Genomic DNA, 25919 nt, shown 5'->3' with positions numbered 1-25919 from the left:
GACAGCTTGAGCTGCTCACCTACGAGATCCAGGTCACACCTGTTTGATCAGAGTCACTGCTCACTGATTTTTTTTTTTTCCCACCTCACACTGAAGACATAAAAGGATCAACCACTAGTCATTGTGAGTTGAGGGCAGTTGGAAAGAGCCCTTCACTGTCTCCTGCCTCTGTTTTCTTTCCTTCGCTAACTCTATGGTAGCTAACAATAATGCCAGGCCACTGATCAGGCAGTTAAATCCATCAGTAAATGTTCAACCAATTATGTACTTATTATGTCCTCCTAATAAAAAAGACTTTGGGAGTTGAATAGGAATGTTAACAATCTTGGTTTAATCCAGCTCTCCAAAAGTTATATGCAGTTATTTTTTTTGTGTGTACAGTAATTGTCTATAGAATTTTCTAGACTGACATATCTCAATATTTATTAAAGAGAAAAAGAAGGAATTTCAAATTCATTTAGTTCAGTATCTAGATATTATAACATCATTAGAAGTGTGTTACCGCTTACACGGTGATTTTGAAACATCACCCAAATCTCATTTTAGACCATAGTCTGAATAAGAATAAATTGCTATGACATCCCTACGCTGAAAATCTCTTGTCCACCTCCACCCCTACACACACACACACACACACACACACACACACACACACACACACACACACACACACACACACACACACACACACACACACACATACATACACATACTCTCTCTCTTTCTCCCCACCCCTGCATACTGACCCCTCCTTGCAGGAGATATAAGGTGAGTGTGTGTAGGGTGCTTACTGTTTAAGTTCAGCCATCCAGTTGTGAGGGGGTATAGAGACTCTGTGTGCAGGACTGTGTGTATCCCAGAGATTATTCCCAATACGGCCACGCTCAGAAAGGTAAGGTAAATCAGGTTTCATAACTTTCTCTCCCACATTCAAGAATTTATATTTTATTCTGTAATTTGGTCCAATTAAAAAGGAGCTTCATTACGATCACAATAAATTATTTATGCATTATGTGTGCTGTAAAATTTTGTTCTTTGACCGGTAAATCCAGATTGTTTGCAAAAGCAAATGATAATGGATGATTTTAAAAGTATACAAATATTAATTTGTATGTATCTGTATGAAGGGACTCAGTGGTCCTTGTTACTGTAGGAAATAAAATGTTTACCTTGATGATACAGCACAGCAATGCTATTAAATTTCTTTTGTCGGGTCATTTAAATTTACTGTGACCAACATTAGGGAGACCTGTGTGTTGGCCACAGGTCATGGCTAATCCTGGGGATTTTAGCACTGGAGTGCAGCATGAACAAAATGTCCAGTCACAATACATGGAAAACAACCATCAGATGAATGTGTCTAATAGACCTCACAAAGACATTTGTGAATTCAATTTAACAAATTAAAGTAAAATAAGAGGCATTTCGGATTATCCATAGAACTGTGAAAATGTACCAGTTCACTGTCATGAGAGAATGAGCTGGCCTGTGTGGTAGCGCCCTCCTCTGGTAATAGCTAACGGTCACCATTTCATTTGTGTACTAGCAAGTAAGTTGTGTGTGTGCGCATGTGTGAGGTGGACCGTGGGTTCAGAAACTAGCTGAGAGATAGTGAGCTAATTCCTCATAGAAACAAAGAGATGTGATACACAATATGTTGTCCAAGGTTTGAGCACTGTCATTTGAGCATCAAGCCCAAATGTCTCAAATGGGAATTAACTTCAGGTAGATAAGGACTCTTCTCCTATGGTCAAGGACATGTAGGGCCAGTATGAGAGAGGCTACTGGCTGTTGATTATGATGCTTCTGATTGCAGCCACAGTACAGTTTTTCACATTTAACTTTTACATTACAGTTTACATTGTATCCAGAGCACACACACATGGATACCAGATAGCAGAGATATGGTGTTGATTTTGCTGTTGGCTACTGTTAACACTATCAGTGTGCACAATAATGACACTGCCTTGGAAGATTCAGTAGACAACTGGACAGAAAGACACACAGTCACGTGTGCACGCATGGATGCATGCATGTGTAGACACACACACACACACACACACACACACACACACACACACACACGCACGCACGCACACACGCACGCACGCACGCACGCGCATATACACACACACACGCACACACACGCACACCCACACACACACATACACACACACACGCACACACACACGCACGCACGCACACACGCGCATATACACACACACACACACACACACAAACATACAGATTGGGAGAAAGAGAGGCTAACAGGCTACTGCTGAAATTTTCACTCTTACTATCAGTCTGCTGTGAAAATGCTCTTTGTTGAATGGATGAATGAAGAGATGTAGAGCATGGGTTAGCTAGACAAACTTATTGTCCAGGATATACAGACTTTACTGTTCCTGTCCCAGCACCATTGCTCTTTTGGTTGATTAGTGCTCTTCTATCTAGAATAGTATTATTTTATCTGATACACTAGTGAAGAACTTTGGCCAACACACCATTTCCAGGCTCTGCTAGATTGCCACAATTAAAGCATTTAAAGAACAATGTTGCAGAGCTCTTTGACTCTAACTCAGATCACCCATACCTACTCAGGTTTTCAGTGGTCTTATTTAGAACACATGTCGTTAACTCCTGAACAACACATTAGATAATTAGCCAGAAGCTAGGAGTGCTAAACTAGCTGTTGTGACTGGAGAACTGAAACATGACTCTCATTGTGACAATAACTGTTCCCTATAAGTTATTATACATAAAAAAACTAAATTAAATAAACTTTTATTCTTTCACTCAGTGGAAAGCGGCAACGTGAGTGATGATGGGAGAAGATGATAATGAGAGTAATGACAGAAAAGGACAGCATACAGTCACCAGGCACCAACCTTTGAATGTGGTGTGTGTGTGTGTGGGTGTGTGAGTGTGTGTGCACGAGTGTGTGTGTGCGTGTGCGTATGTGTGTGCGTGCGTGTGTGTGTGTGTGTGTGTGTGTGCGTGTGTGTGTGTGCGTGTGTGTGTGTGTGCGTGTGTGTGTGCGCGAGCGTGTGTGTGCGTGTGTGTGTGTGTGTGTGTGTGTGCGTGTGCGTGTGTGCGTGTATGTGCAATTCATTTTCACCGATTATATTTGTAGAACAGTGACCATCAAAAAACATCTTTGTGTGTCTTATTGCTTAAGACAGAATTCCAGTTCTCCCAGTACTATGCAAGCCTAGGACAAGAACATGATCTGATAAAAGTACGATATATATATTGAAAAGTTTGAATGTGTTTATGTGTGCGTATTAGTGTGTTTGGCAAAGAGGTATGTGAGAGTGATAGAGACAGGCACCCAGAAAACATTTTGTTCTACCACAAGTGTCTTGGCATTGTTTTAATGGGTTTTCAGGGAGAGGAACTGGGAAAGAAAGAAGGGAAAGGTTTCTCATTCATTTTCACTTCATTTATAATGCTATATTATAATGTTTTATTATAATTCTATATTATAATGCTTTATTATAATGCTATATTATAATGTTTTATTATAATTCTATATTATAATGCTTTATTATAATGCTATATTATAATGTTTTATTGTAATTCTATATTATAATGCTTTATTATAATGCTATATTATAATGTTTTATTATAATTCTATATTATAATGCTTTATTATAATGCTATATTATAATGTTTTATTGTAATTCTATATTATAATGCTTTATTATAATGCTATATTATAATGTTTTATTATAATTCTATATTATAATGCTTTATTATAATGCTATATTATAATGTTTTATTATAATTCCTATATTATAATGCTATTATAATGCTTTATTATAATGCTATATTATAATTCTATATTATAATGCTTTATTATAATGTTTTATTATAATTCTATATTATAATGCTTTATTACAATGCTATATTATAATGTTTTATTATAATTCTATATTATAAAGCTATATTATAATGTTTTATTATAATTCAATATTATAATGCTGTATTATAATACTTTATTATAATTCTATATTATAAATCTAGATTATAATGCTATATTATAATGCTTTATTATAATGCTATATTATAATGTTTTATTATAATTCTATATTATAAAGCTATATTGTAAAGATTTATTATAATTCTATATTATAAAGCTATATTATAATGCTTTATTATAATGCATTATTATAATGCTTTATTATAATTCTATATTATAATGCTTTATTATAATTCTATATTACAAAGATATATTATACTGCTTTATTATAATGCTTTATTGGTATGGCTGTCACGGCTACTTTGCCAAAGCAGTGTAAAAGTGTAAAAGAATGTAAAAGAGAAAATACAGAAAAAGAAAAACACTTCTTCACTTCAAGGTTGTGGTCACTTATTCTGTGTTTTTCTTGTCCATGTTTAATATTTAGATACTGTGCTACACTGCAAATATGATTTAACCATCATAGAGTATCAGAATATTTTTGATTTCTTTGTTTTTTTCTATAGATTGTATCCCCTTCTATCCTCTGGACATTCCTTGTTAGTAATTACGCATATAAAAATATGCGCACTCTGTGATTTAATACCTTATCCCACTTTTCCCCTGTCCTATATGAAATCACACACACACACACACACACACACACACACACACACACACACATACACACACACACGCACATGCACACACACACGCACATGCACACACACACGCACATGCACATGCACACACACGCACACGCACACACACAGACATAAACACACTCACACACACACACACACACACACAAACACTCAAGTGTGTGAGAATGCGTAAGAATCTGGCCATATTATGTGCAGCCATGTGGTGTGTGCGATTCCCAGCTGGAAATGAGTTTAGGTCAGTTTTAACAGTACTGTCGTCATTGAACTTATGTAGGTTATAGGTTAATGTCTTTCCACAGCTCATAATGTTTGAGGCAGACTAAAACAATACTTTAAACACTACATCAGGATAACAAAGGCAAAGTTCTGACATTTGTCCGTGTTTGTATGTGTTTATTTATGTTTACATATTTTTAATGTGAGAATGTTGAAACTCTGGAGGCAAAACCCCAGCAGTGTGCTGCTTCGCACCTGAGTTAGGAACGTATCGGTGAAGCTGTGAAAAAATTTATTTCTCCTCTTAACTTGATCAGGTTTGGTTTGAAATATAAATATGGAATAACAATTCTTTATGTATTTAAATCTTCTATATGAAGAAGATTCCAGTGTACTGTAGTTAAAGATGTAGAGGTAATAAATATTGTTGTGCTGCACACAAGATTTTCATAGTGCTTCTACAGCTGATGACGGACCTTCTCCTGAAATGCCCTGTCTCTTTGGAAACCTTGTTTACTACATTGCAACTGTAAACACTCACAAGACATGTATAAGCACACACACACACACACAAACTCATGGGTTTTAAACACACACACACAGGGTGTGTTTGGCGGACCATGTTGCTACTACATACGTACCTTGTCCATGGGCATTTCTGCTTCCGCTTAAAGAGCCAAAATCCTGGAGTGTCTGTGGCATGCCTATGTGAAAATCACCATTTGCCTGACAAAGATCAAAGGTCAAGGCTGTTACTCAGAAATTCAGATTCTTCACCACTTTGTAGCCCCTGAAAAACCTACAATAAAGCAAATATCAAACCTACATCAGACTAAATACTGTCAGGCTAAACCCAAATCTGAAGCAAATTTAATACAAACTTACAGCAAAAAGACTCTTATTCAGACTTCAGGCAAACTGTCAAAAGTGATATGAATAATGGAATATGTTTGTATAAATTGTAAGAACAAATTCCAAGGAAGTTACAAAGTAAAGAAAATATACAACTTTCTTCAACATACCTCAGAACTAAAATAAAAATATTTAGTCTCCTAAATATAGAAAAGAGAACAGAAGAGAATTTGGAGACTCAGTGGATAGTTCTGGAAATTGTTCTTCCTGTGCTGGTAATGGTGTGACATTCTCTAAATGTCCCTGTCCATTCAACTGCATACAGCAGCATTTGCAGCCTACATGTCAATATACACTCACACGTGCACAAACACACACATTCAAACACACACATACACACACACACACACACACACACACACACACACACACCAAATTCAAAGGTTGGTGCCTGCTGACTGCATGCCGTATCAGTGGAGTGTAAGTGGAGAGTGCTTCCGCTTGTCCTGGACTGTCTAATTGTAACGCATTTGTCAAATGTCTCAGTTCAGTAAAACACACTCTCACTCTCAGTCTCTCACTCACTTTAATTTCTAAAGTTTCCGAAGTCTTCTGAAACCATGGCTGCCATGACTCTTCCTCTTAGTCCACACAAACACACACAAACGTACACACGCACATACACAGCTTGAAACTGCAATTCAAAAGAACAATGGATAATTCACAACCATGGCCAATCTCTGGCAGTAGCAGAGATGAAAGAAAATGTCACAAAAAAGTCAGGCAGAGACAGGGCTTAACACCACCTCCGCCCCCCACCCCCCCACACACAGGCCAAAATAGTAAATCTGTAAGTGCTCGCATTCAAACTATACTCTGTGATAAATACTCTGTCATTGCTTCTATCACTGAATGTCTTTTAGTAAAAAAAGTGTTGCAAGTACAATAAGCCTTTCAATCCATCTAGCTGTACCGACTTTCCTGTAACTATAATCAAAATTGTGTGAAAGGCAAAAATGAAAGTTTGACTAGAATAATAATGTGTAATGCATTAGTTTTATCCTACATCATACATTACAACTGATCCTGATACATTTTGCCGTTTAGTGTACTCAGAATAGATCTAGTCCTATTTTAGGCTTCATACAGGCATTAACATATTTTGATAAGAGACTGCAATAACTCTGGGTGACCAATAGAGGGAATCAATGCAAAATAATGAATTATGACTGGTAATATATTCTTGTTTAGTAGGTGGTGCTGTTACATGCTTCTGTCATTTTTAAGTCACTATCAAATTTCCAAAATATAATTATTGCTGTGTTTGCTTTATTCATTTTTTTTGTTTTATTTTAGAAAAATATGTATTGCAGAAATGCATAATTGCAGCAGACCAAAAATACAGATATTACACAAATAGTGCATCAGTACTAGTCTTAAAATACATTACTTTGAATATATTACTGTTCATTTCTTCAAAGTGCAGCAATATATCTTGAATTTCTCATTAAAGGCAGAGAATTTGGTTTACAGAGAATTTATGAATTAATATTTGCTAAAGCATTCGGTAAATCTGTTAAGGCATTTTCAAAGGTCAATGGGACATAATCTTAATATTACTGTTATAAATTTTGATACATCAGCCATTGGAAATGTCTAAACAAACTATTATTTTTCTTTTAGTACCAAAACAAAATTATATTAGCGAGTACATCCATTACATTGCATGTTTAAGCAAAAGATGAAAAATTGAACAATTATGTTGATTGACTGTGTCATTGATTTTATTGTTTGATTAGATTATTGATTGATTAGTGAGCCACTGATCTAATTATTGATTGATTGATTGATTGGTTTGATTAAAAACTGATTGCTTGAAACTGTCTACTGACTCAAAAGTAAAATAATTGATAATTATTAGATCATTTTATTAAGATTAATTCATTGACTAATTAATGTTGGTTGATTAATTTCCTCAGGCCATGGCCATGGTTCCTCTCTTGGTGGTTTTGGTGCAAATTGCATTGCTGCCAACAGTTTTTGGAGGGGCATATTATGGCCACAAACCACATCATCAGCAACACCAGCCAATACCACAAATACCTCACATGGGCATGGGAAAAGAGCTACCTCATATACAGTACCCACACTACAGGAAGGAGATTCCACAGTTACCTATGTATATGAACAAAGGCAAGGACAAAAAAGGTATGTATAACTGAATTTAATTAATCATTCTTTGATTTCTTTCACTTGTAGACAAGAAATATAGTCTTATTTTTCTTGCATTAAGGTGAGACCATTCCTAGAGGTGAGCAGGGTATTCCAGGGGAAATTGGACCTCAAGGGCCTCCAGGACCTCAAGGACCTCCAGGCCCTCCTGGTCTTCAAGGCAATGGTATGTCAGGCCCTCCAGGAAATCCAGGCCCATCTGGCCCTCCAGGACTGCCTGGAGTTGGTAAACCTGGATTGCCTGGCCTGCAAGGAAAGCCAGGTGATATGGGTCCTCCTGGATCACAGGGTGAACAGGGACCTAGTGGAGAAGAAGGACAACCAGGTTTGCAAGGGCCACCAGGTCCCCCTGGACCTCCAGGTCTCACAGGAATTGGGAGACCAGGAGGACAAGGACTACCAGGACCACCAGGAGGCAAAGGAGAACCAGGGCACAAAGGTTTACCTGGACTTCCAGGCTTGCCTGGGCCAAAAGGGGATAAGGGAACTGGACAACCTGGGCCACAGGGACCAAAGGGCCCAGCTGGACCACCAGGATTCCCTGGGCATAAAGGACTGCCAGGGATTGGCAAGCCTGGCATGCCTGGTTTGCCAGGTCCAATTGGTGCAGCAGGAAAACCAGGAGAGCCTGGACCATCAGGTTCAGAGGGCCCACCTGGAAAGGATGGAGAAGCAGGGCCTCAAGGGCCACCTGGCATTGGAAAACAAGGCGAGAGAGGATTCACAGGCCAGCCAGGTGTCCCTGGTGATAAAGGATTACAAGGACCACCAGGTTTGCCTGGAAAGCCAGGATTACCTGGATTGGGCAAACCAGGATTCCAAGGCCCAAAAGGTGATAAAGGAATGGGAGGACTACCTGGTGCTCCAGGTCCAAAAGGAGACAAAGGATATGAAGGTCCACCAGGTATGAGAGGACCCCCAGGAGAAGGTGGTCCTCTGGGTCCTCCAGGGCCAATGGGACCTCCAGGTAGCATAGGTGCACCAGGACCTAAAGGAGAAGATGGTGAAGGTGGCGCAAAGGGGGAACAGGGACCCATAGGAGAACGAGGACCAACAGGACTGCCAGGCCAACCAGGTCAACCAGGTGAGGATGGTGAACCAGGGCCACAAGGACCAGCAGGACCTATAGGCCCCAAAGGGGAAGGAGGAGACAAGGGTCTACCTGGGCCCCCTGGCCCACCTGGAGTGCCTGGCCCAAAAGGAGAAGTGGGTATATCTGGTCCAGAAGGGCCACAAGGACCTAAAGGCATACCAGGGATTACAGGGCCAGGAGGACCAATTGGACTCCCTGGGCCCCCAGGGTCTAAGGGAGAAAATGGACCACCTGGCCTAGTTGGTCCTCCAGGTAAGGGAAGCCCTGGTACTCCTGGGCCTCTTGGCCCACCTGGTTCACCAGGCCCAAGTGGCTCCCCAGGCCAGCCAGGTCGTCCAGGTCCCCCAGGCCCTCCAGGACTCCCTGGACCACCAGCCCTTTCCCCTGACCTGATGGGTGTTCTGCCTGAGATGGGGCCAGCCCTTGATGGAGTGAAGGCTAGTGGGTACAAGAAGGGAAAGTATGGAGGTGGAAGTGAAATAATGGGTGCCAGTGGTCTAGAGATGCCTGCTTTTACTGCTCAGTTGACCACACCTTTCCCTCCTGTTGGCACACCAGTGGTGCTCGACAAGCTGCTGTATAATGGCAGACAAAACTACAACCCACAGACAGGAGTGTTCACCTGTGATCTTCCTGGAATCTATTACTTCTCATACCATGTGCACTGCAAGGGTGCAAATGTATGGGTAGGGTTGTACCGAAATGGAGAGCCCTTGATGTACACATATGATGAGTACAAGAAGAGCACTCTGGACCAGGCATCTGGCAGTGCCGTGGTTCCATTACAACCAGGAGACACTGTTCATATTCAGCTACCATCTGACCAGGCTGCTGGACTGTACGCAGGGCAATATGTTCATTCCTCTTTCTCTGGCTTCCTTCTCTACCCCATGTAGACCAATAGAGACCCAGAGAGATGGATGTGAGAGAGAAAGTAACAACTAAAGAAAAAAAAGAGAAGATGGATAACATAAAAAAAAAGACTTACACATTTTTGTAAACCTCAGTAGATCAAGGCACAGGAGAGTACCTCAGGAAACCTTCTCTGCAATACTACACCAGCCAAGCTCATCCATAGTTCAAAGTATTGTGTCAGTGTGAACACCATACTGACTGTACAAAAACTGCACAGACAGCCAAATATTTGTTTCAGGTCATACAATAACAGGGAGAGTTTTACAGCTATGGTAATTTAATGAATTTGTGTATTTTTTAAATAAATGGAGTTTGAGCTTAGTGTTATTAGGACACTTGGGATAATTTCCTATTTTATGACAATGTGTCATATATGAGCTTAGTGGCATCTGCCTAAAGATGTCAAGGCAAACATATTTTCCAAAGTATTAACATTCTTCATGAATTGTTACCACATGTCCTTGTACTGAAATTAATTGAGATCTTAGGTAAAACATGAAAAAGTACCTTTCAGGAAGTCATGTTTTTTTCCTATATTATATCTAAATGTATTATTTTTGCACATCCATATTTTCAAACAAATGCCAAGTAAATAGAAATCAAAATTGTGATGATAGAATGTATCAAGTGTGTGTGCGTTCGCGCGCGCGTGTGTGTGTGTGTGTGTGTGTGTGTGTGTGTGTGTGTGTGTGTGTGTGTGTGTGTGTGTGTGTGTGTGTGTGCACATGCACACGTGCTTGTATCTATGCACATTAGATATGAGCACATACCTTTTCACAACCTGCTCGTGTTTTGTTAGACTGATTTGTTGAGAACCCCTCCCATCCTAAATGCAAATGCTCATTTAAAAACCACTGTGTTGCATTCTCAGAAGCAATATTTGAAATGCAGCGTGAGTTTTAGCCCTACTAACACACACAACCATGTATTTCACAACACATGCATGTTCTTGTATTTCCCTTCATATCTTTTAGAATCTGCATCCGGATTACATGTAACATAATATACTCTGTACTTCTCACCTGCTCTTGCTGACTACTGATTGTCTGATTAGAATGGGGGAAAGGGCTTGAAAGGGGAAATAAAAAACAATGTTTTGTATGGTTCATGTTGCCCCTTTTAGATAAATGGTGCTTATATAATCCAAACAGATGTTTGAGCATTTTTATTGTTAACTTTGTTGTCTTTTTTTAAATAAAGGATTTACATCCACTACAATGTGTCTTTTCCCTTTACCGTCTAAACCAATACGCACATGTATAATTTCTGTATTATTTTCTGTAGTATTCTGTAGTATTTTTAAATACAAAAATATAGTTAAATCGTTAAACCCAAAAGACAGCGCTTTTCAATGTAGGACTTTTTCTAAGCACTAAATTAGTACCTTACTGTGAATTGCTGCATTCATTTTCTAATTTAACGCTCCAAGCAAAAGCCTAATAGAACGACTTAGGCCACGTACTTATAATTACCGCTTCTAGTACTTTTCTGGAAAGGCCTAGATAACAAGACCCTTCTTAGATGTACAACGTTCGAAGCCTGCCCAGCGATGCTGGAGGTGTTCAGGCTGCCGGGATGTTGCGCCGTCGGACCGCATCACTGTAAGGGCGGAGAGGTTTGCTGCCGTCTTCGTGTTGCGCATGAGCAGAATATTCTGCCTCCATTGACAGAAAAGCTATTGTGCTGCACCATCTGAGATTTCATCATCTTGATCTAATACAGCCTCTTCGTCAACATTTTAACACCCCGGCAGTAAGTAGCATCCTCGCTTTTATTTGTGTGACGTGTATACTGCTCCTAAAAACAAGAACAGCCATTTACATTTCTCTCCATGTAATCCATAAAAGCTGTGGTGCGACAGTGTCACAAGCTGCAGCCAGTAGTCTTGCCCTGCAGCTCAGGGTGGCTGCGATATAGGTTAAGCCTGCTTCAAATAGCCCAAATCATGGAAAACCTTCTACAATCATGACGTTTTCCTCCTATCTTGAGATAGCACATAGGTGTAGATAACCTCTAAAAGCAACAAGCAGCGCTTCATCAAGCAAAATAGTCTAATAGTCTATTATTCATTAGCCACCTGTGTAGCATTTCTGTTATCGATTTACAACATCTGTTGTAGAAATTATTTTAAAAGTACGATGAAGTTTGCTCTATCGGCTTTTTTTCATTTAACAAGGAATTAACGTTTGATATAAGCCTAGAGGTAGAGTAGGCATTGCTTTCGTATTGTTCCTCTATAGAATATAAAATGTCCTTGGGATATCTTAATGTACCCAACTCTTTAAATAGGCTAATCTAAAGAGCCTCTTCTTGTCCAAATAAGATACTCAATTACAAATGTATTTCTGTAATGTAATTTGTGTCATTTATTTCCATAGATCGCATATTGATGACATGTATGCGATTTTAAATGAAAAAGTGTTTTTTTGTTTTTGTTTTTTTTTCCCCACCACGTAGGGGTGTGTGTGCGCACGTGTGTTTGAGTTCTGTTGTTGGTTTATGCTGCTGCTGTACATCTTTGTACCTTGTATGCTAATGCATAATCATAGCTGTATGTAAACTTTCTGGGAAATTTTAAACAGGAGTTGGTCATGACATCACGAGCAGGTCCAAGAGCCACAGGGTCTGATGGAAGTGACTTTAAGCACAGAGAGAAAGTGGCTTCTCACTACCAGATGAGGTAACTTAAACCTAACAAGTACTTTTCTTCTTACTTTATCAAATGTCATGGCATCAAATTCCAAATAACTTGGGAAATTGTACATCTACTTTAAGATCATCTTACACTGAGAATTTAACACTTTCAGATGTAAACAGCATGCCATCTATCCATCTATCTATCCATCCATCCATCCATCCATCCATCTATCCATCTATTACAATATATAATATCCACAAATCTTTTCACTCAGAAGGGACAATGCTTTAAGTACTTTTATCATTTCTTTATGTCTTTATATCTAGTCTGAATTTTTTTATTTCAAAACAAAGACAACTGCCAATCCCATTTATGATAGCATTGCTTCACCAGTGTTCATCAGCCACACTCACTAAGTCTTTGTGCATTGCAGCGCTTCACTGAAGTCTGAAATCAAGAAGCTGACCGTCGTGCATCTGTTACTATGGGCACTGATAGCCGCCCAGGTGACAGTTGCCCACCTCAAGCTTCTGTCCCACGATGTGGTTGCTATGCCATACCAGTGGGAGTACCCATACCTCCTGAGCCTGCTGCCCTCTCTGCTGGGTGCCATGGCAATGCCCAAGAACAATATCAGCTACCTGGTGATCTCCATGATCAGCGCTGGCCTGTTCTCAGTGGCACCGTTGATCTTTGGTGCCATGGAAATGTTCCCTGTGGCTCAGCAGCTTTATAGGCATGGCAAGGCCTACCGCTTCATCTTTGGGTTCTCTGCTGTGTCGGTGATGTACCTGCTCATGGTGGTTGCCATCCAAGTGCACGCATGGCAGATCTACTACAGCAAGAAGTTACTGGACGCTTGGTTCAACTCCACACAGGAAAAGAAGAAGAAGTAGTAATAGGGCCTTCAGATGAGTACTGGATGTAGGCCACATTGTTCTGATATGCTCAGAACTCAGACATGCATGGATTATATTAAAAGGGATTAATCCAAGTAAGATCGATCAATCACACACACTATAATTACATACATACAGTACTGTGCAAAAGTTTTAGGCAGGTGTGAAAATGCTGTAAACTAAGAATCCTTTCAAACATACAAATAATTATTTTTATCAATTTACAAAATGCAAAGTGAGCAAACAAAATAAAAATCTAAATCAAATCAATATTTGGTGTTTTATCACATTTGGGGCCAATGATACCTTGATGGTATTGCATGATGGATAAGTATCTACCTGCATTTCTCAGTATTGAGGACACCATTAATCCGGACCAAATCTCCAACTCCATTTGCAGAAATCAGCCCCAAACTTGCAATGAACCTCCACCATGCTTCACTGTTGCCTGCAGACACTTTTTATTGTACCGCTCTCCAGCCCTTCGGCAGACAAACTGCCTTCTGCTACAGCCAAATATTTCACATTTTTTACTCATCAATCCAGAGCACCTGCTGCCATTTTTTCTGTACCCCAGATCCTATGTTTTCATGCATAGTGGAGTGACTTGACCTTGTTTCCATGTTGGCAGTATGGCTTTTTGGCTGCAACTCTTCCATAAAGACCACTTCTGGCCAGACTTCTCCAGACAGTAGATGGGTGTAATTGGGTCCCATTGGTTTCTGCCAGTTCTGAGCTGAAGGCACTGCAGGACATCTTCCAATTTCAAGGGAAATAAGCTTGATGTGTTTCATCTGCTGACCACTGCATCTACCATCCTCAACGTTGCCCATTTCTTTGTGCTTCTTCAAAAGAGCTTGAACAGCACATCTTGAAATCCAAGTCTGCTTTGAAATCTTTGCCTGGGAGAGCCCTTGCTGATGTAGTATAACTACCTTGTGTGTTGTTGGTGTGCTCAGTCTTGCCATGGTGTATAACCCATGACATGAAACTATCTTCCACAACCTCAGCTTGGTAGCAGAGTTTGGCTATTCCTCACCAAGTTTTAAGCCTCCTACACAGCTGTTTATGTTTCAGTTAGTCACTGTGTTTCAACCTACATGTGAAATTGATTATCATTCGCACCTATTTGGTTTAATTGGTTGATCATACACCTGACTATAATCCTAGAAAATCCCCGACTTTCTACAAGTGTACCTAGAAGAATTGAGGCTGTTTTGAAGGCAAAGGGTGGTCACACCAAATATTGATTTGATTTAGATTTCTCTTCTGTTTGTTCACTGCATTTTTTTTTTAATTGATGAAAATAAACTATTAACACTTCCATTTTTGAAAGGATTCTTAGTTTGCAGCATATATATATATATATATATATATATATATATATATATATATATATTACCACCTTGGATTCTTGACATGTGTAATCCATCAGGTTATTGTTATGTTTCTACTGACTGGAGGACTGTTGAGCATCTACTTGATATGTTCTATAAAATATGTGTGTATGCTTCTGAAAGGTATGTATGTGTGCTTGTAGAATATGCAACATAAAGGCCTACATTGCGTTGCATTATATTGTACCACCATTTCATGGCCTTTTTACCTCATTGGTCTTTTTAATGCTTTCTAAATAAAATAAGAGAAGCATTATTTAAAAACATAGTTGTAATGTCTTTCAAAGTGCTGATGTAATAAAGTGGGTATGTTTTTGGTTTAATTTAATTAGAAAAAGCACTGATCACACCTACTCATTACAATTCTAAGGTCATTGTATTTAGTCAGGCTGCTGATTATTCAGTCCTAAGCATGCCATGTAGAGACACTGCATCTAAACCCAAAGCATGTGGTGTGTAGCATACACTAAACATTGCTGGCAAGATTATCCAATTGATACACATTGGACAAATTTTATAAAATATATCAAAATGAGAAAAGGTCTTGTTTATGGTTGAATATGATGATGGTGATGCTCTACAGATGCTGGAGAATCATTGCAAAAGACAGACCTGCTGGTTGTGGAAATCCAGGTTGTCAAGTCACTCAGGTCAAGACCAGGGCTCCAGGTCATGATGAACTCTCAGAATACGTTATTCAGAATTATGCAAAATACATATTTTACATTTAAGGTGACTGAAAAAAAGATTTTGGTCAAATATAATCTGGTGCATACATTAAACCTAGTAGCTCATTAGCTTATTTAAAAACAGTATGAGCTTTCTATATTTGAGCATTTGAAATTAAAATGGCCAACATTATTATGTTTAAGGAGATGATGTGCAAACAAAAGACTCCACCTGGCACACAGGCAGAATAAGTTTCAATAAGAAAATTTAAATATATCTGTTATAAACAATTTTTTTTTAAAAGCCCTTGTAAAAAAAGATCTATGTACCCTAACACAGATCACATTGCCACTGATATCTCCTATCTGTGGTGTAGTATTTATTAATCACATGTTATTTTCATCTTTAATTATGTGACTTTACAAAATATATTTAATTAATTAATTTGTTTGTTTGCTAATTTCTTTTTAAATGCATATATGCAGGTCACTTTAGGTTGATAGGATGATAACGATAACGTTTATTTTATAATCTGTCTACATAGCTGGCCAAGATAAATGTCCATATTATGATTATCTTTAAATTGTTTTTTCCCCTGTCTCTTTTCTGTTTTAAGTGATCTCTATAGGTAAATATAGTTGAAGAAATAGCAATGAATTCCATGGGTTGGAGTCATTGAAAATAGCAAACCCTGAAAACTGTTTTTGTCCTGCAGTTTGAGACAGTAAGAACTATTTTGTTTATTTACTTTCATCAACCAACAACACCGTTTAATCCAAGTATCGAATTAAACACGCAATGTTTAGTCCACGGCGCATGCGCCATTATGTTTGCCACGTACAGGTCGAGCTACTTCCGGCTGTGGAGCGCTAGTCGGAGCTAGTCAGAGGAGGTTTGTGCTGAGTTGGTCCTGCGAAAACATTCTTTACTGCCGCGGGATCGAGACATTCTCAACACCAGGTACAGCAATATTACTACTAACATAATACCTTGTGTTTACCCCATATTACGCATATATTCACGTAACACCGTTGAATGCACTTTAGTTACTGTTGCACCGCTAGCTAGCTAGTGTTTGTTAGCATCAGTTAGCCTCTGGATAACTGGGGCAAACCAAAGACAGACTGATTGGCTGAAGTGAAAGCATTATATTATTAGACAGTTATGTAAATATAATAAATGTGGATGCTTTCGGAATCCACGACAAGTGTATAATTTCTTACTTCCCGGCTACGATAATGCGTGGGGCATCATTTAACATCTGGTTAGCCGTCTGCTAACGTTACTTTGACACCGGCAAAGATGTGTTTTCGCTAAAGACCGCTTTCTCGCAGGAAGTAGGTTTAACATCTGCTGCCTGTGCCGCGGACGTGTCTCGAGTGGATCACTATTTGGCATGGTAAAACAGCCTGCCAATGACGCAGGAAAATGGCCTTATGATAGCAATGCCCTGCGAAGCGTAAGTGGGACATTGATGTGAAACCCTAACTGCTTCGTGAGACCCGGGTTCGTCGTTATTTCTCAGAGTTGACTAATTTTATTGTTTATGTTGACAAATAAGTTAAACAACTATGTGCGCTTTCTTGCTAGGTAGCTAACGTTACCAAAGTAAATCTTAAGAACCTCGCCCATCTTGTTGTCCAGTTAGCTTACCTAGTTTGGAGAGCAACCTGAGTACTTCATTGTGGTTTATCATTTCCTATTATTATATAGCTGTTTGCGTGTTTTGTGTACGTTTTACGACAGATTATTCTAGATTAGCTAGAATAAAGCCATTTAATTGCTCGTTTACCTTAGATTAAACGCTGGAGTGACGGGGTTCCCCATCTATGTTGGCTATCCGCTAGCTAATAAACCACCCGAATTGATTGGACATTATCCAAAGATCACCGTCTTTGTTCTATAGTATTCTTCAAAAGTACTCCATAATACTGCTCTGCCTCGAAATGTAGCAAGAAAGATTAGCTAGCTAGCGCTATCCACTTTAAGTTCACATTTGAGTGACTCAAGAACAATTAAACAGTGGCACTGTCACTCTATTCAGGAATCAAATCCTGTTTCAGTTGGCCTACCGTAGGGTTTATCCCGATGTTAATGTAAAGGGCCAAAGTCTGGGTTGGGAAACTGCAGTTGGACTGCCAAATCACTCTTTCTCCCCTGACCCTTAGACTATGCTATAGAGTTACAGCAAGCTGGTGTAGTACTGTATCAAAGCAGCATCTCGCTTGACCATGGTCGACAGGTCGGATTACTTTTTTCCTATGGTCTTGATATCCTTGATGCATATTTTATAATTTTTGCTTAGGTTCCCTGGTCATCAGATCTTAACAGCAAATTTACTAGGTCTCTTTAGGATTTGAATGCCCATGCATTTCTGAACTGGTCTCTATTACTTAAGATAAAATTCCTTATTTAGAAGTAACGTAACATTAATCTAGTTTACTGTTTTATATGATTGCTTCATTTTGGCACTCTCAGAGGCTGTTGCCCCAGATTAAATGACGCCAGTTTCATGGCTGTCATGTTTGAATGTTTACTGGGCTATTTGGGGAGCAGGTTGTTTTTTCTTCCTTTAATAGCATTACCGGAACCTAGTTCAGCTATAAGTTTGTTTAAAGGCTAAGACTTAAGTGAATGTCTGTCTGGTGAGTGTACTGGCTGGTGAAGCCTGGTCGCTCAGTGGTACCTGTGTACAGTGTCGTGTGTCAGCGTTCAGGTTTCAGTGAGACAGTGTCTGTATGTCCACAGTATGAATGGCCAGCTGGACCTGAGCGGGAAGCTGATCATTAAGGCTCAGCTGGGCGATGATATCCGCCGCATCCCCATCCACAATGAGGACATCACTTATGACGAGCTCCTGCTCATGATGCAGCGTGTCTTCCGGGGCCAGCTCCAGAGCAGCGACGAGGTCACCATCAAATACAAGGACGAAGGTGATTCTTACCTGCAGCTCTCCTGAACATCTATTCTCCTCACCTTGGTGTTGTTACCTTGTCCCCTGGAGTGTGTGATTTTAGGCTGGTGCTTTTCCTGTTCCCCGTGCACCTGGTACAAGTCATAGGCCAATTAACATGCTCTTTGTCCATGTAAAGGGGCTGTTGGAGCAGCTAAAACACTAAAACGGGAAGTGCAGGTCTACTCTTAAGTCCAGGACTAGTGAAACAAGTCAGTTTTTCTACGCCCAGATTAAGCCGCTAGATGTAGACTAACAAGAATATCCCACAGTGATTCACCATTGGCACTGGAGTTTAATCTGGGAGAAATCCATGTCCAGGAAGTCATCCATATGTGCTAATGCTCATTTAGAACACCAACATTCTGCCAACTCAGACACACTTACATTATTATGGATTGAAACTAAATTCAAATGGTTGCTTAAAAATTGCTTTTTAGATGGTCATGAAGAAAATAAAATGCTTTCTTCTTAAATCTGGTCAGGTTTTTAAGGTGTCATCTGGAAATAATTAAAAAGTAGGTAAAAAAAATTAGTCAGATTCCTGTCACCCATGTAGGACACAGTCTAATTAATTAATAAATAATTAACTACGTGTTGAGTGCCTGCTCCTAATACCAACCATGTGATTTTTTTTTTTAATGATTTTGATTCACTGAAATATTACATTTCTATTTTCAGAGTAAGATCAAGATTGATAAACAACCTTACCATTCTAATGAGGAGTGTATTTTTTAAGCCTGCCTTATATGCTGTTGAAATGATGAGGAATTCTAATAATAGCATGGGATTCAGAATAAATCTGGATGAAGAGTAGTGTGTCATATTCCTGCTCTGTAACTGACTGAAGGACCACATTGTGTCCAGCCCTCTCTATGGAGAAAAGTGTTAATTCTTCCATTTGGTCTCCTCTGCCTCTTCTCCTGCAGATGATGATCTCATCACTATCTTTGACAGCTCTGACCTGTCCTTTGCCATCCAGTGCAGCAGGATATTGAAACTCACTCTGTTTGGTAAGAGCTTTGCCACTTTCTACCACACACACGCCCCTGATTTTTGCCAATGTAACCTTACATTTGGCTACCTGGAACCTGTTTTGTTGTACTCATCACACCCCCACACTCCACACAATTCAAGGTGGTCACAATTTTAGCTGGATTTCCATACAGGCAGAATAACGAGAAACTGCGTGAAAAATTTCACTAAATGATTTGTAAGGAACAGTCTGTTTTCTGATCATATCTTGTGCAAATCGCAACACCCATGTAATAGTGAGCTTTAAGGTTACAGATTGTCCTACTGATGTAATGGGCAGATTGTCCTGTAAGTAAATAATCCGCCTCCAGCTGTGGTGAGCAGTGACCCTGAGTGATTGCCGGGAGTGGAGTAGAGGCCATTGCACTGGGGGTTTTAAAACACAGCAGGCAAGAGCTTAGTCATTTGATATGCTCTTCATGTTCAGAAACAAAGCTAGAGCTTTTGGACCCATGAAAAACGGTCAACAATTTTAAGGCCTATTTTAAAATTATTTTGTAATAAATGATAGAAATAACAGCACTACTACACTGTCCAATGATTGGGTAGAATCTGAAGTTTACGAATGAGAATGTACTTTTAATTCAGACACTGTTTTGTGGAGGTGTTTTAGAGTAAAGCAGTTGTTTTTAATGAATGACATGTAAATCAAAATGAATAGGATTAAGTGTTCATTCCTTGTTTGTTAATTGGAGTATAACAGTGACCTTTCCTGAGTTTGGTTATAAAAGAATAACACTGTCAGTATTTTGTAATGCTATAATGCATCATATGTATGTTCTTAATCTGTGAAACCATATTGGACTGTTTTAATGAAAATTTCATGACCGCATTGTCGAGGTAGGTGCTTACTGGTCTTGTTAAAAGAACAGCTCAGCTCATTTAAAAAATGAGACCTGTCATATACTGAATCATCCTGTGTCAATGAGTCATCTTTTAAGATGTTGCATTCAAATTACTCAAGTGAAGACACTTCAGTGCAAAACACCTCCAGTTTAGTGCCACAGGCACTGCTTATGTAATCAACAAAATATTTAGGCCAGTTTCTCTTTTCAAGATCATATTTGTTTATCAGAGGTAGAAATGTCCAAGCAGTGAGTTTACAAAGCCAGTGCATATTCTTGCTAAATGAGAGATTTGAATTTGTTAACAAGCTTGTATTTGACCATTCTAACTTTGTTTGGCAGAACATGCTACACTCTGGTAATACACCATATTGCCAGGAGATGTCGCTCCTGCTGAATTTAAAAGAGCAGGTCCAAGTTTCAGTGTCGAGTAAGTGGTGGGATAGCACGGGTTTATGATGGGTCGTGAATAGCGTTTTGTTAGAGACCAGGTTATGTTAAGTCAAAGACAGAGATCATAACAGGTTAGATCCAGAATCAGAATTTAGCTCAAGTCTGCAGTAGTGGTGCATGCATGTGAGATGTTTGTGTATAGTGCAAAATAAATGAAGAAAATGAACCTTTGCATTACACTGAAAGCCTTTAGCATGACATTAACCGTACATACTGTAACCCACAATACTATATAAGAATTAGCCTGCTGCACTTCAGCAGCTTGGTGAGACAAGCAATCAATAAATAATGACATTGACATAGTAATGAGGTTATTTGGAGCTTATCTAATGAAACCTCATCTCTGTTCTCATTCCCGCTTGATAAATGAAAGTCCTCGACACACTGGGAACTGAGTATTGGTAACTTGAGAGAGTTCACAGCGTATATGCTCTCTATTAAAGGATCAGTCCATTTGATTATGTAAAAACTCAAACATGATGTAGTTCTCCCTGAATGGTTGTATGGCCATGATCATGATTTACAATTCCAGCTAATTATTTTTCTATGGTCTAGGCTGGTTTCGGAAAATAAATTTCAAATCCGCAGAGTTCAAGACCGACTAAAAATTCACCAATGTTTTCAACAAGATGCAAAATGTAATTATATTAATTAGTAATACATCTCTAGTATTAAATATTTATATTTATGAAATTGTATGGTGTAATACTGTTTTTGATTTAGTATGTGCAGTTGATTTGTGAATGTGCAGTTCAATAAATGGATACTGGGCGCAGTTATAGTGGATGCATGCAATGATTCACTCAAATAGAATTTGTGTGTGTGTGTGTGTGTGTGTGTGTGTGTGTGTGTGAGAGAACAGGAGAGACTGTAGTTATGTCTGTGGAGGGCATACCTTCCTTTCGTTGTCCAAAGCCTCTTTTGCGCCCAGTCAGATGATGTTATTTTCTGTGCTGTTTTCAGTTACAGCCCTGTCCTCGGTTGCCAATTTCAAACAAGCTAGAGAGAGAGAGAAAGGGGGAACAGGAGGAGAGAGGGAAGATTAAAAAAAAGAGAAGTACTCTAGACTGGCCTAGTAGAGCCCAATCGCAGGTTCCTGGCTGTGCAAATTCACGTGGGCGCACGTGTCCCAGATGTGTGACTGGAGTAAAGGGCTGTGTGTGGCTCTGCTGCCAGTGCTGATGATGAGCGCAGGCCTGGGACAGTTCAGGAAATACTGGCCCTTCTGCAACATCTGGACAGTAGGACACAGGTTGTTGGGTCTTCATCCAGGCTGCCTAGTACATTGTGTGATGCACGTTTGCTCTACCTGGAGCTCTGACCCATGCAAATGCTTGTGTGTCTGCAGTGAACGGCCAGCCGCGGCCGCTGGAGTCCTCGCAGGTGAAGCACCTGCGCATGGAGCTCATCCAGCTGCGGAACAAAATCAACAGCCTGCTGGACAGCCTGGAGCCACCCTCAGAGCCAGCACTGGAGAACGCCAACCCGGACACAGGTAAACCAACCTCACACCTCCCCGAGCCCGGGCTAGGTAGAACCCAGAGAGTGGTACACATAAAAATAGACTCCAGGAGGGCAAACAGGAGGAAAACCTACCATGCAAAAGCCAGATTGTTTTATATAGCCTTTATCAGAGCCACAACGATCTAGATGCCATGCATGTGTCTCGTAGAATGCATGGAGGCTGTGGACCCAGCAGGGAAACAGGCTCCTCCTGTCAGTGCGGCCAGCATGTCTGCCTTCGACCCACTGAAGAACCAGGAGGAGGTTAGCAAGAATGTCATCTCAGCATTTGGCCTATCCGATGAACCTGCTTCAGGTACACACACACACACACACACACACACACACACACACACACACACACACACACTCACTCACTCACTCACTCACTCACTCACTCACTCACTCACTCACTCACTCACTCACTCACTCACTCACTCACTCACTCACTCACTCACTCACTCACTCACTCACTCACTCACTCACTCTCACTCACTCACTCTCACTCACACACTCTCACTCACACACTCTCACTCACTCTCTCACTCACACACACACGCACACACTATATTTATGAACTGCCCCGAAATTACTCGGGAATGGGCTGCTGTGGGGGTGGACACCTGAGCCTGTGGTTTCTTGGCTGTTAGCACAGGACTGCAAAGAAGTGGAAAGGTCCCATTTTTCAGCACAAGCTAAAACTCCTTAAGGTTTTCCATCCAAAGCTGTCCAACAAGCATTCCTTTCCTGCTAAGTGATTCTATCTAAACTCAGCATTTCAGATGCACGCCAACACAGCTAATTTCTCAGTTATATTAGCTCTCTATCAGCGGTTGCCTCAGGTTACATGGTAACAGGAACCCTCTGTGGAGGTAACAGGGACCTCCTGGAAAGCCTCTTGAAATGGCCTAAATATACGATCTGAGTATATGGCCTTGATTGGCTAAAAAGGGTTCAGCTGCATCACTGAATGACCTCCCTCTCTTTTGTTTTCTTTCTTTGTCTTGCTGTCTGTGCCTGCATGCGTGTTTTTCTCACTTACCCTGTACATATGTGACACACTCTCTCTGTGTCTCTCTGTGTCTCAGCTCCAGCAATAGCTGCAGTGGAAGAGCGTTCCGGCACTCCTGACAGTATTAACTCGTCCTCCTCAGCAGCCCACCCTCCTGCTGTGCCCCCTCAGGGTCCTCCCCCTTACTCAGGGGTCCAGCAGCCTCCTACTACTACCATGGATGGTAAATACACACACACACATACACACACAGGTAGAGAAGTCTGGAAAGACTTAAAGTTATGGCTGCAAACTTAAAAACAAGAGCAAACTTTTTTAAAAATATAAATACGCTGAGTTTTCTGCAGCTTGGCACCTCGGTGTCCCACACGCGCACACGTGCTTTTTTTGTGTTCCGTAGTCATAGCAGAAAGACGATAGGTCTACTGCAAAAACGCTCTAGGAAATCCCTTGTGTTTAGCCTTAGACTGTAACTTGCTTTGTTTTGTAGTGACTGTAGTGGCTGAACTTCTCAGTAAAGAATGTTCAGTCATCCAGCAAAGGGGAGGAAAAAACCCTCTGGTCTGTCATGCTGAGTTTTTTCCCATTTCCACTGAACTCCCCTATCAGTGGGAGCGGACATGAGGGAGTGATGTGTTACGCAGGCCCAGCCCTTGTGTGCTGTTCGTCACCATGGTTACGCAGAGAGGAAAGCCAGAAGAGCAGGGACCTTTGATGCGTTCCTTTGTTGAATAGTGACCGCTACAGTAACGTGCTAGGCATTGAAACACACACATGCTTCTCATTTGTTCTCTTTGGGGATCAGTAAAATCAGTAAAATCCATCTATCTATCTGTATGTCTGAGTCCTCACAAACAAATCATGCACCCTCCATGACTTGGAGAACTGCCACGTTCCATAGAGCAAGTTTTGTGCATGAGTGACGTGTGTGTGTGTGTGTGCGCGCACATACACACACTTTAAGAATGCGAGACCAGTCCTTCTTGGAGGACATGGCTGATGGCCGGAGGTCAGTACTCTCACTTCTGTTTGCTGGGCACATGGTCAGCAGACTGCAGCAGCTGTGTGTGCACTGTCCACGCATGTCCCACCGCATGAGTATGATTAGTGTGTTTTGCATTTTAAATTTTTTTTTTTTTTTTTTTTTTACATGTCTGCTTACTCAGAACTGTCTGTCAGCATTCCAGAGGGTTTAAAACCCTGACCTTGACACACACACACACAGTTGTATGTCTCATAGATATCACTTACAAATTTTTATTTGATACTAAAACAATGTAACAGAAATCCTACAAAACTCCTATGGATGTATCAGCAGACCTCTTGAACGCTTTGATCCTCCATGAAGGAGGTAGGGAAATAGTTTGAAGACCTCTCGCTCTGTCTTAGGTCAGATGTACCAGCAGTATCAGGCTCCAGGTGGATACCCCCCCCAACAGCCAGCCAACCCGCAGCAGCAGTACGGCATGCAGTACCCTGGTAACGTTCTGCTCACTCATATTCTCACTCACTCTAGGAAATGGCAAGAGGTCAAGTGTAGGAGAGCTGAAGGGCATTTGGTAGCAATGAAATGAGGGCCTCATGTCTGTCTGTTTGTTATTCAGCAGGTTATACTCCGCAGCCTGGTGCTCCTCAAGCACCACCCCCTCAGCAGCAGTTCCAGAATTATGCCACCCCCACATCTCAGGCTGCTGCTCCAGGCTCCGCCCCTGGATTTAATGCCCAATCACAACCCCCCCCTCCACAAGCAGCAGGCCAGTATCCACCAGGAGCATTTCCACCTCAAAACTACACTTCCCAGGCCTCCCAGCAGCCAGCCAACTACAACTTGCCGCCCACTTCCCAGCCTGCCCCGGGGTATCAGCCCCGTCCTGGATACACCCCACCTCCTGGTGCAACCCCACCACCTGGGGGCTCTAACCCTTATGCTCGAAACCGCCCCCCTTATGGCCAGGGCTATACCCAGCCAGGGCCCGGGTACCGGTAAAACGTGGCTAACATACAAATCCGGCTGCTCTGATCTGCTCCAGCCCTCTGAGTACAACTCCTCAAACCTGAACACCCCATATTTGACATTGTAGTATGTGTGACCATTGTAGGAGAGAGCATGTGAAAGAGTGTGTGCGCGAATGCCAAAAAAACCTAAAACACATGGTGAGAAACTGAATTTGTGTGGCTGCACAGATGAGACCAAACTAGACTGGACAGCTGTGCATGTATATGATAGTTATTCAGGTGTGTGTGTAAATGTGTTTGTGTGAGTGCAGATTTTATTTCGTTATGCGTCTTCTAGTTGGTGTTGAATCATAAGTTGGCTTTCTGTTAAAACACTAGATATCACATCTGAAGGAAATCATGATTGAGTTTTTTTTCCCTTGTTCTCTCACTTTTCTTCATTTCCTTCTGTGGATTTTTTTTCTGCTTGTTTGTGTTTTGTTTTGTTTTGGGTTTTTTTTTTTACTAATCCATGACTGGACATGCTGTGTCGCAAGCCATTCTGTAAAAACTGTAACATTTGTTTTCTGGAGGTGAATAAAGACTTTGAAACTAAAAATCTAACATATTGTTTGTGGGTGTGATG

General features: G+C 40.6%; 3 protein-coding genes across 5 annotated transcripts; all 3 read left to right on the top strand.

Annotated features, from left to right (window-relative positions):
- The first annotated feature begins 795 nt into the window (after nt 1-795).
- Nucleotides 796-11141, top strand: col8a1a (collagen, type VIII, alpha 1a). Its single transcript, XM_027005148.3, has 3 exons — nt 796-892; nt 7674-7902; nt 7988-11141. Exons 2-3 carry the CDS (start codon nt 7677-7679, stop codon nt 9913-9915), a joined length of 2154 nt encoding a protein of 717 aa, XP_026860949.3. The 5' UTR covers nt 796-892; nt 7674-7676; the 3' UTR covers nt 9916-11141.
- A 446-nt stretch (nt 11142-11587) lies between these two features.
- On the top strand, nt 11588-15134 carry jagn1a (jagunal homolog 1a). The gene is made up of 3 exons (XM_027005149.3): nt 11588-11686; nt 12517-12614; nt 13006-15134. Exons 2-3 carry the CDS (start codon nt 12526-12528, stop codon nt 13466-13468), a joined length of 552 nt encoding a protein of 183 aa, XP_026860950.1. The 5' UTR covers nt 11588-11686; nt 12517-12525; the 3' UTR covers nt 13469-15134.
- A 1246-nt stretch (nt 15135-16380) lies between these two features.
- Nucleotides 16381-25897, top strand: tfg (trafficking from ER to golgi regulator). Of its 3 annotated transcripts, none has more exons than XM_027005168.3 (8): nt 16381-16497; nt 18286-18470; nt 19420-19503; nt 22172-22318; nt 22496-22642; nt 23415-23561; nt 24728-24817; nt 24946-25897. In XM_027005168.3, exons 2-8 carry the CDS (start codon nt 18287-18289, stop codon nt 25323-25325), a joined length of 1179 nt encoding a protein of 392 aa, XP_026860969.3. In that variant the 5' UTR covers nt 16381-16497; nt 18286; the 3' UTR covers nt 25326-25897. The 3 variants fall into 3 exon arrangements, with proteins under 3 accessions (XP_026860969.3, XP_026860967.3, XP_026860968.3); XM_027005166.3 differs by having other exon boundaries at nt 24943-25897; XM_027005167.3 differs by lacking the exon at nt 16381-16497 and adding an exon at nt 16927-17043 and having other exon boundaries at nt 24943-25897.
- Nucleotides 25898-25919: the final 22 nt, after the last annotated feature.

This window comes from Electrophorus electricus, chromosome 9, assembly GCF_041902795.1.
Source record: "Electrophorus electricus isolate QZ-2024a chromosome 9, ASM4190279v1, whole genome shotgun sequence".
In the NCBI taxonomy this organism is placed as follows: domain Eukaryota; kingdom Metazoa; phylum Chordata; class Actinopteri; order Gymnotiformes; family Gymnotidae; genus Electrophorus; species Electrophorus electricus.
This window is presented reverse-complemented; position numbering and strand designations above follow the sequence as displayed.

Excerpts from the sequence above, each read along its gene's own strand:
- col8a1a (XM_027005148.3), top strand. The coding sequence starts at position 7,677 with ATGGCCATGGTTCCTCTCTTGGTGGTTTTGGTGCAAATTGCATTGCTG. Across the intron at positions 7,903-7,987 it reads CAAAGGCAAGGACAAAAAAG|GTGAGACCATTCCTAGAGGT; the intron begins GTATGTATAACT and ends TCTTGCATTAAG.
- jagn1a (XM_027005149.3), top strand. The coding sequence starts at position 12,526 with ATGACATCACGAGCAGGTCCAAGAGCCACAGGGTCTGATGGAAGTGAC. Across the intron at positions 12,615-13,005 it reads GCTTCTCACTACCAGATGAG|CGCTTCACTGAAGTCTGAAA; the intron begins GTAACTTAAACC and ends TGTGCATTGCAG.
- tfg (XM_027005166.3), top strand. The coding sequence starts at position 18,287 with ATGAATGGCCAGCTGGACCTGAGCGGGAAGCTGATCATTAAGGCTCAG. Across the intron at positions 18,471-19,419 it reads CATCAAATACAAGGACGAAG|ATGATGATCTCATCACTATC; the intron begins GTGATTCTTACC and ends CTTCTCCTGCAG. Across the intron at positions 22,319-22,495 it reads GAACGCCAACCCGGACACAG|AATGCATGGAGGCTGTGGAC; the intron begins GTAAACCAACCT and ends TGTGTCTCGTAG.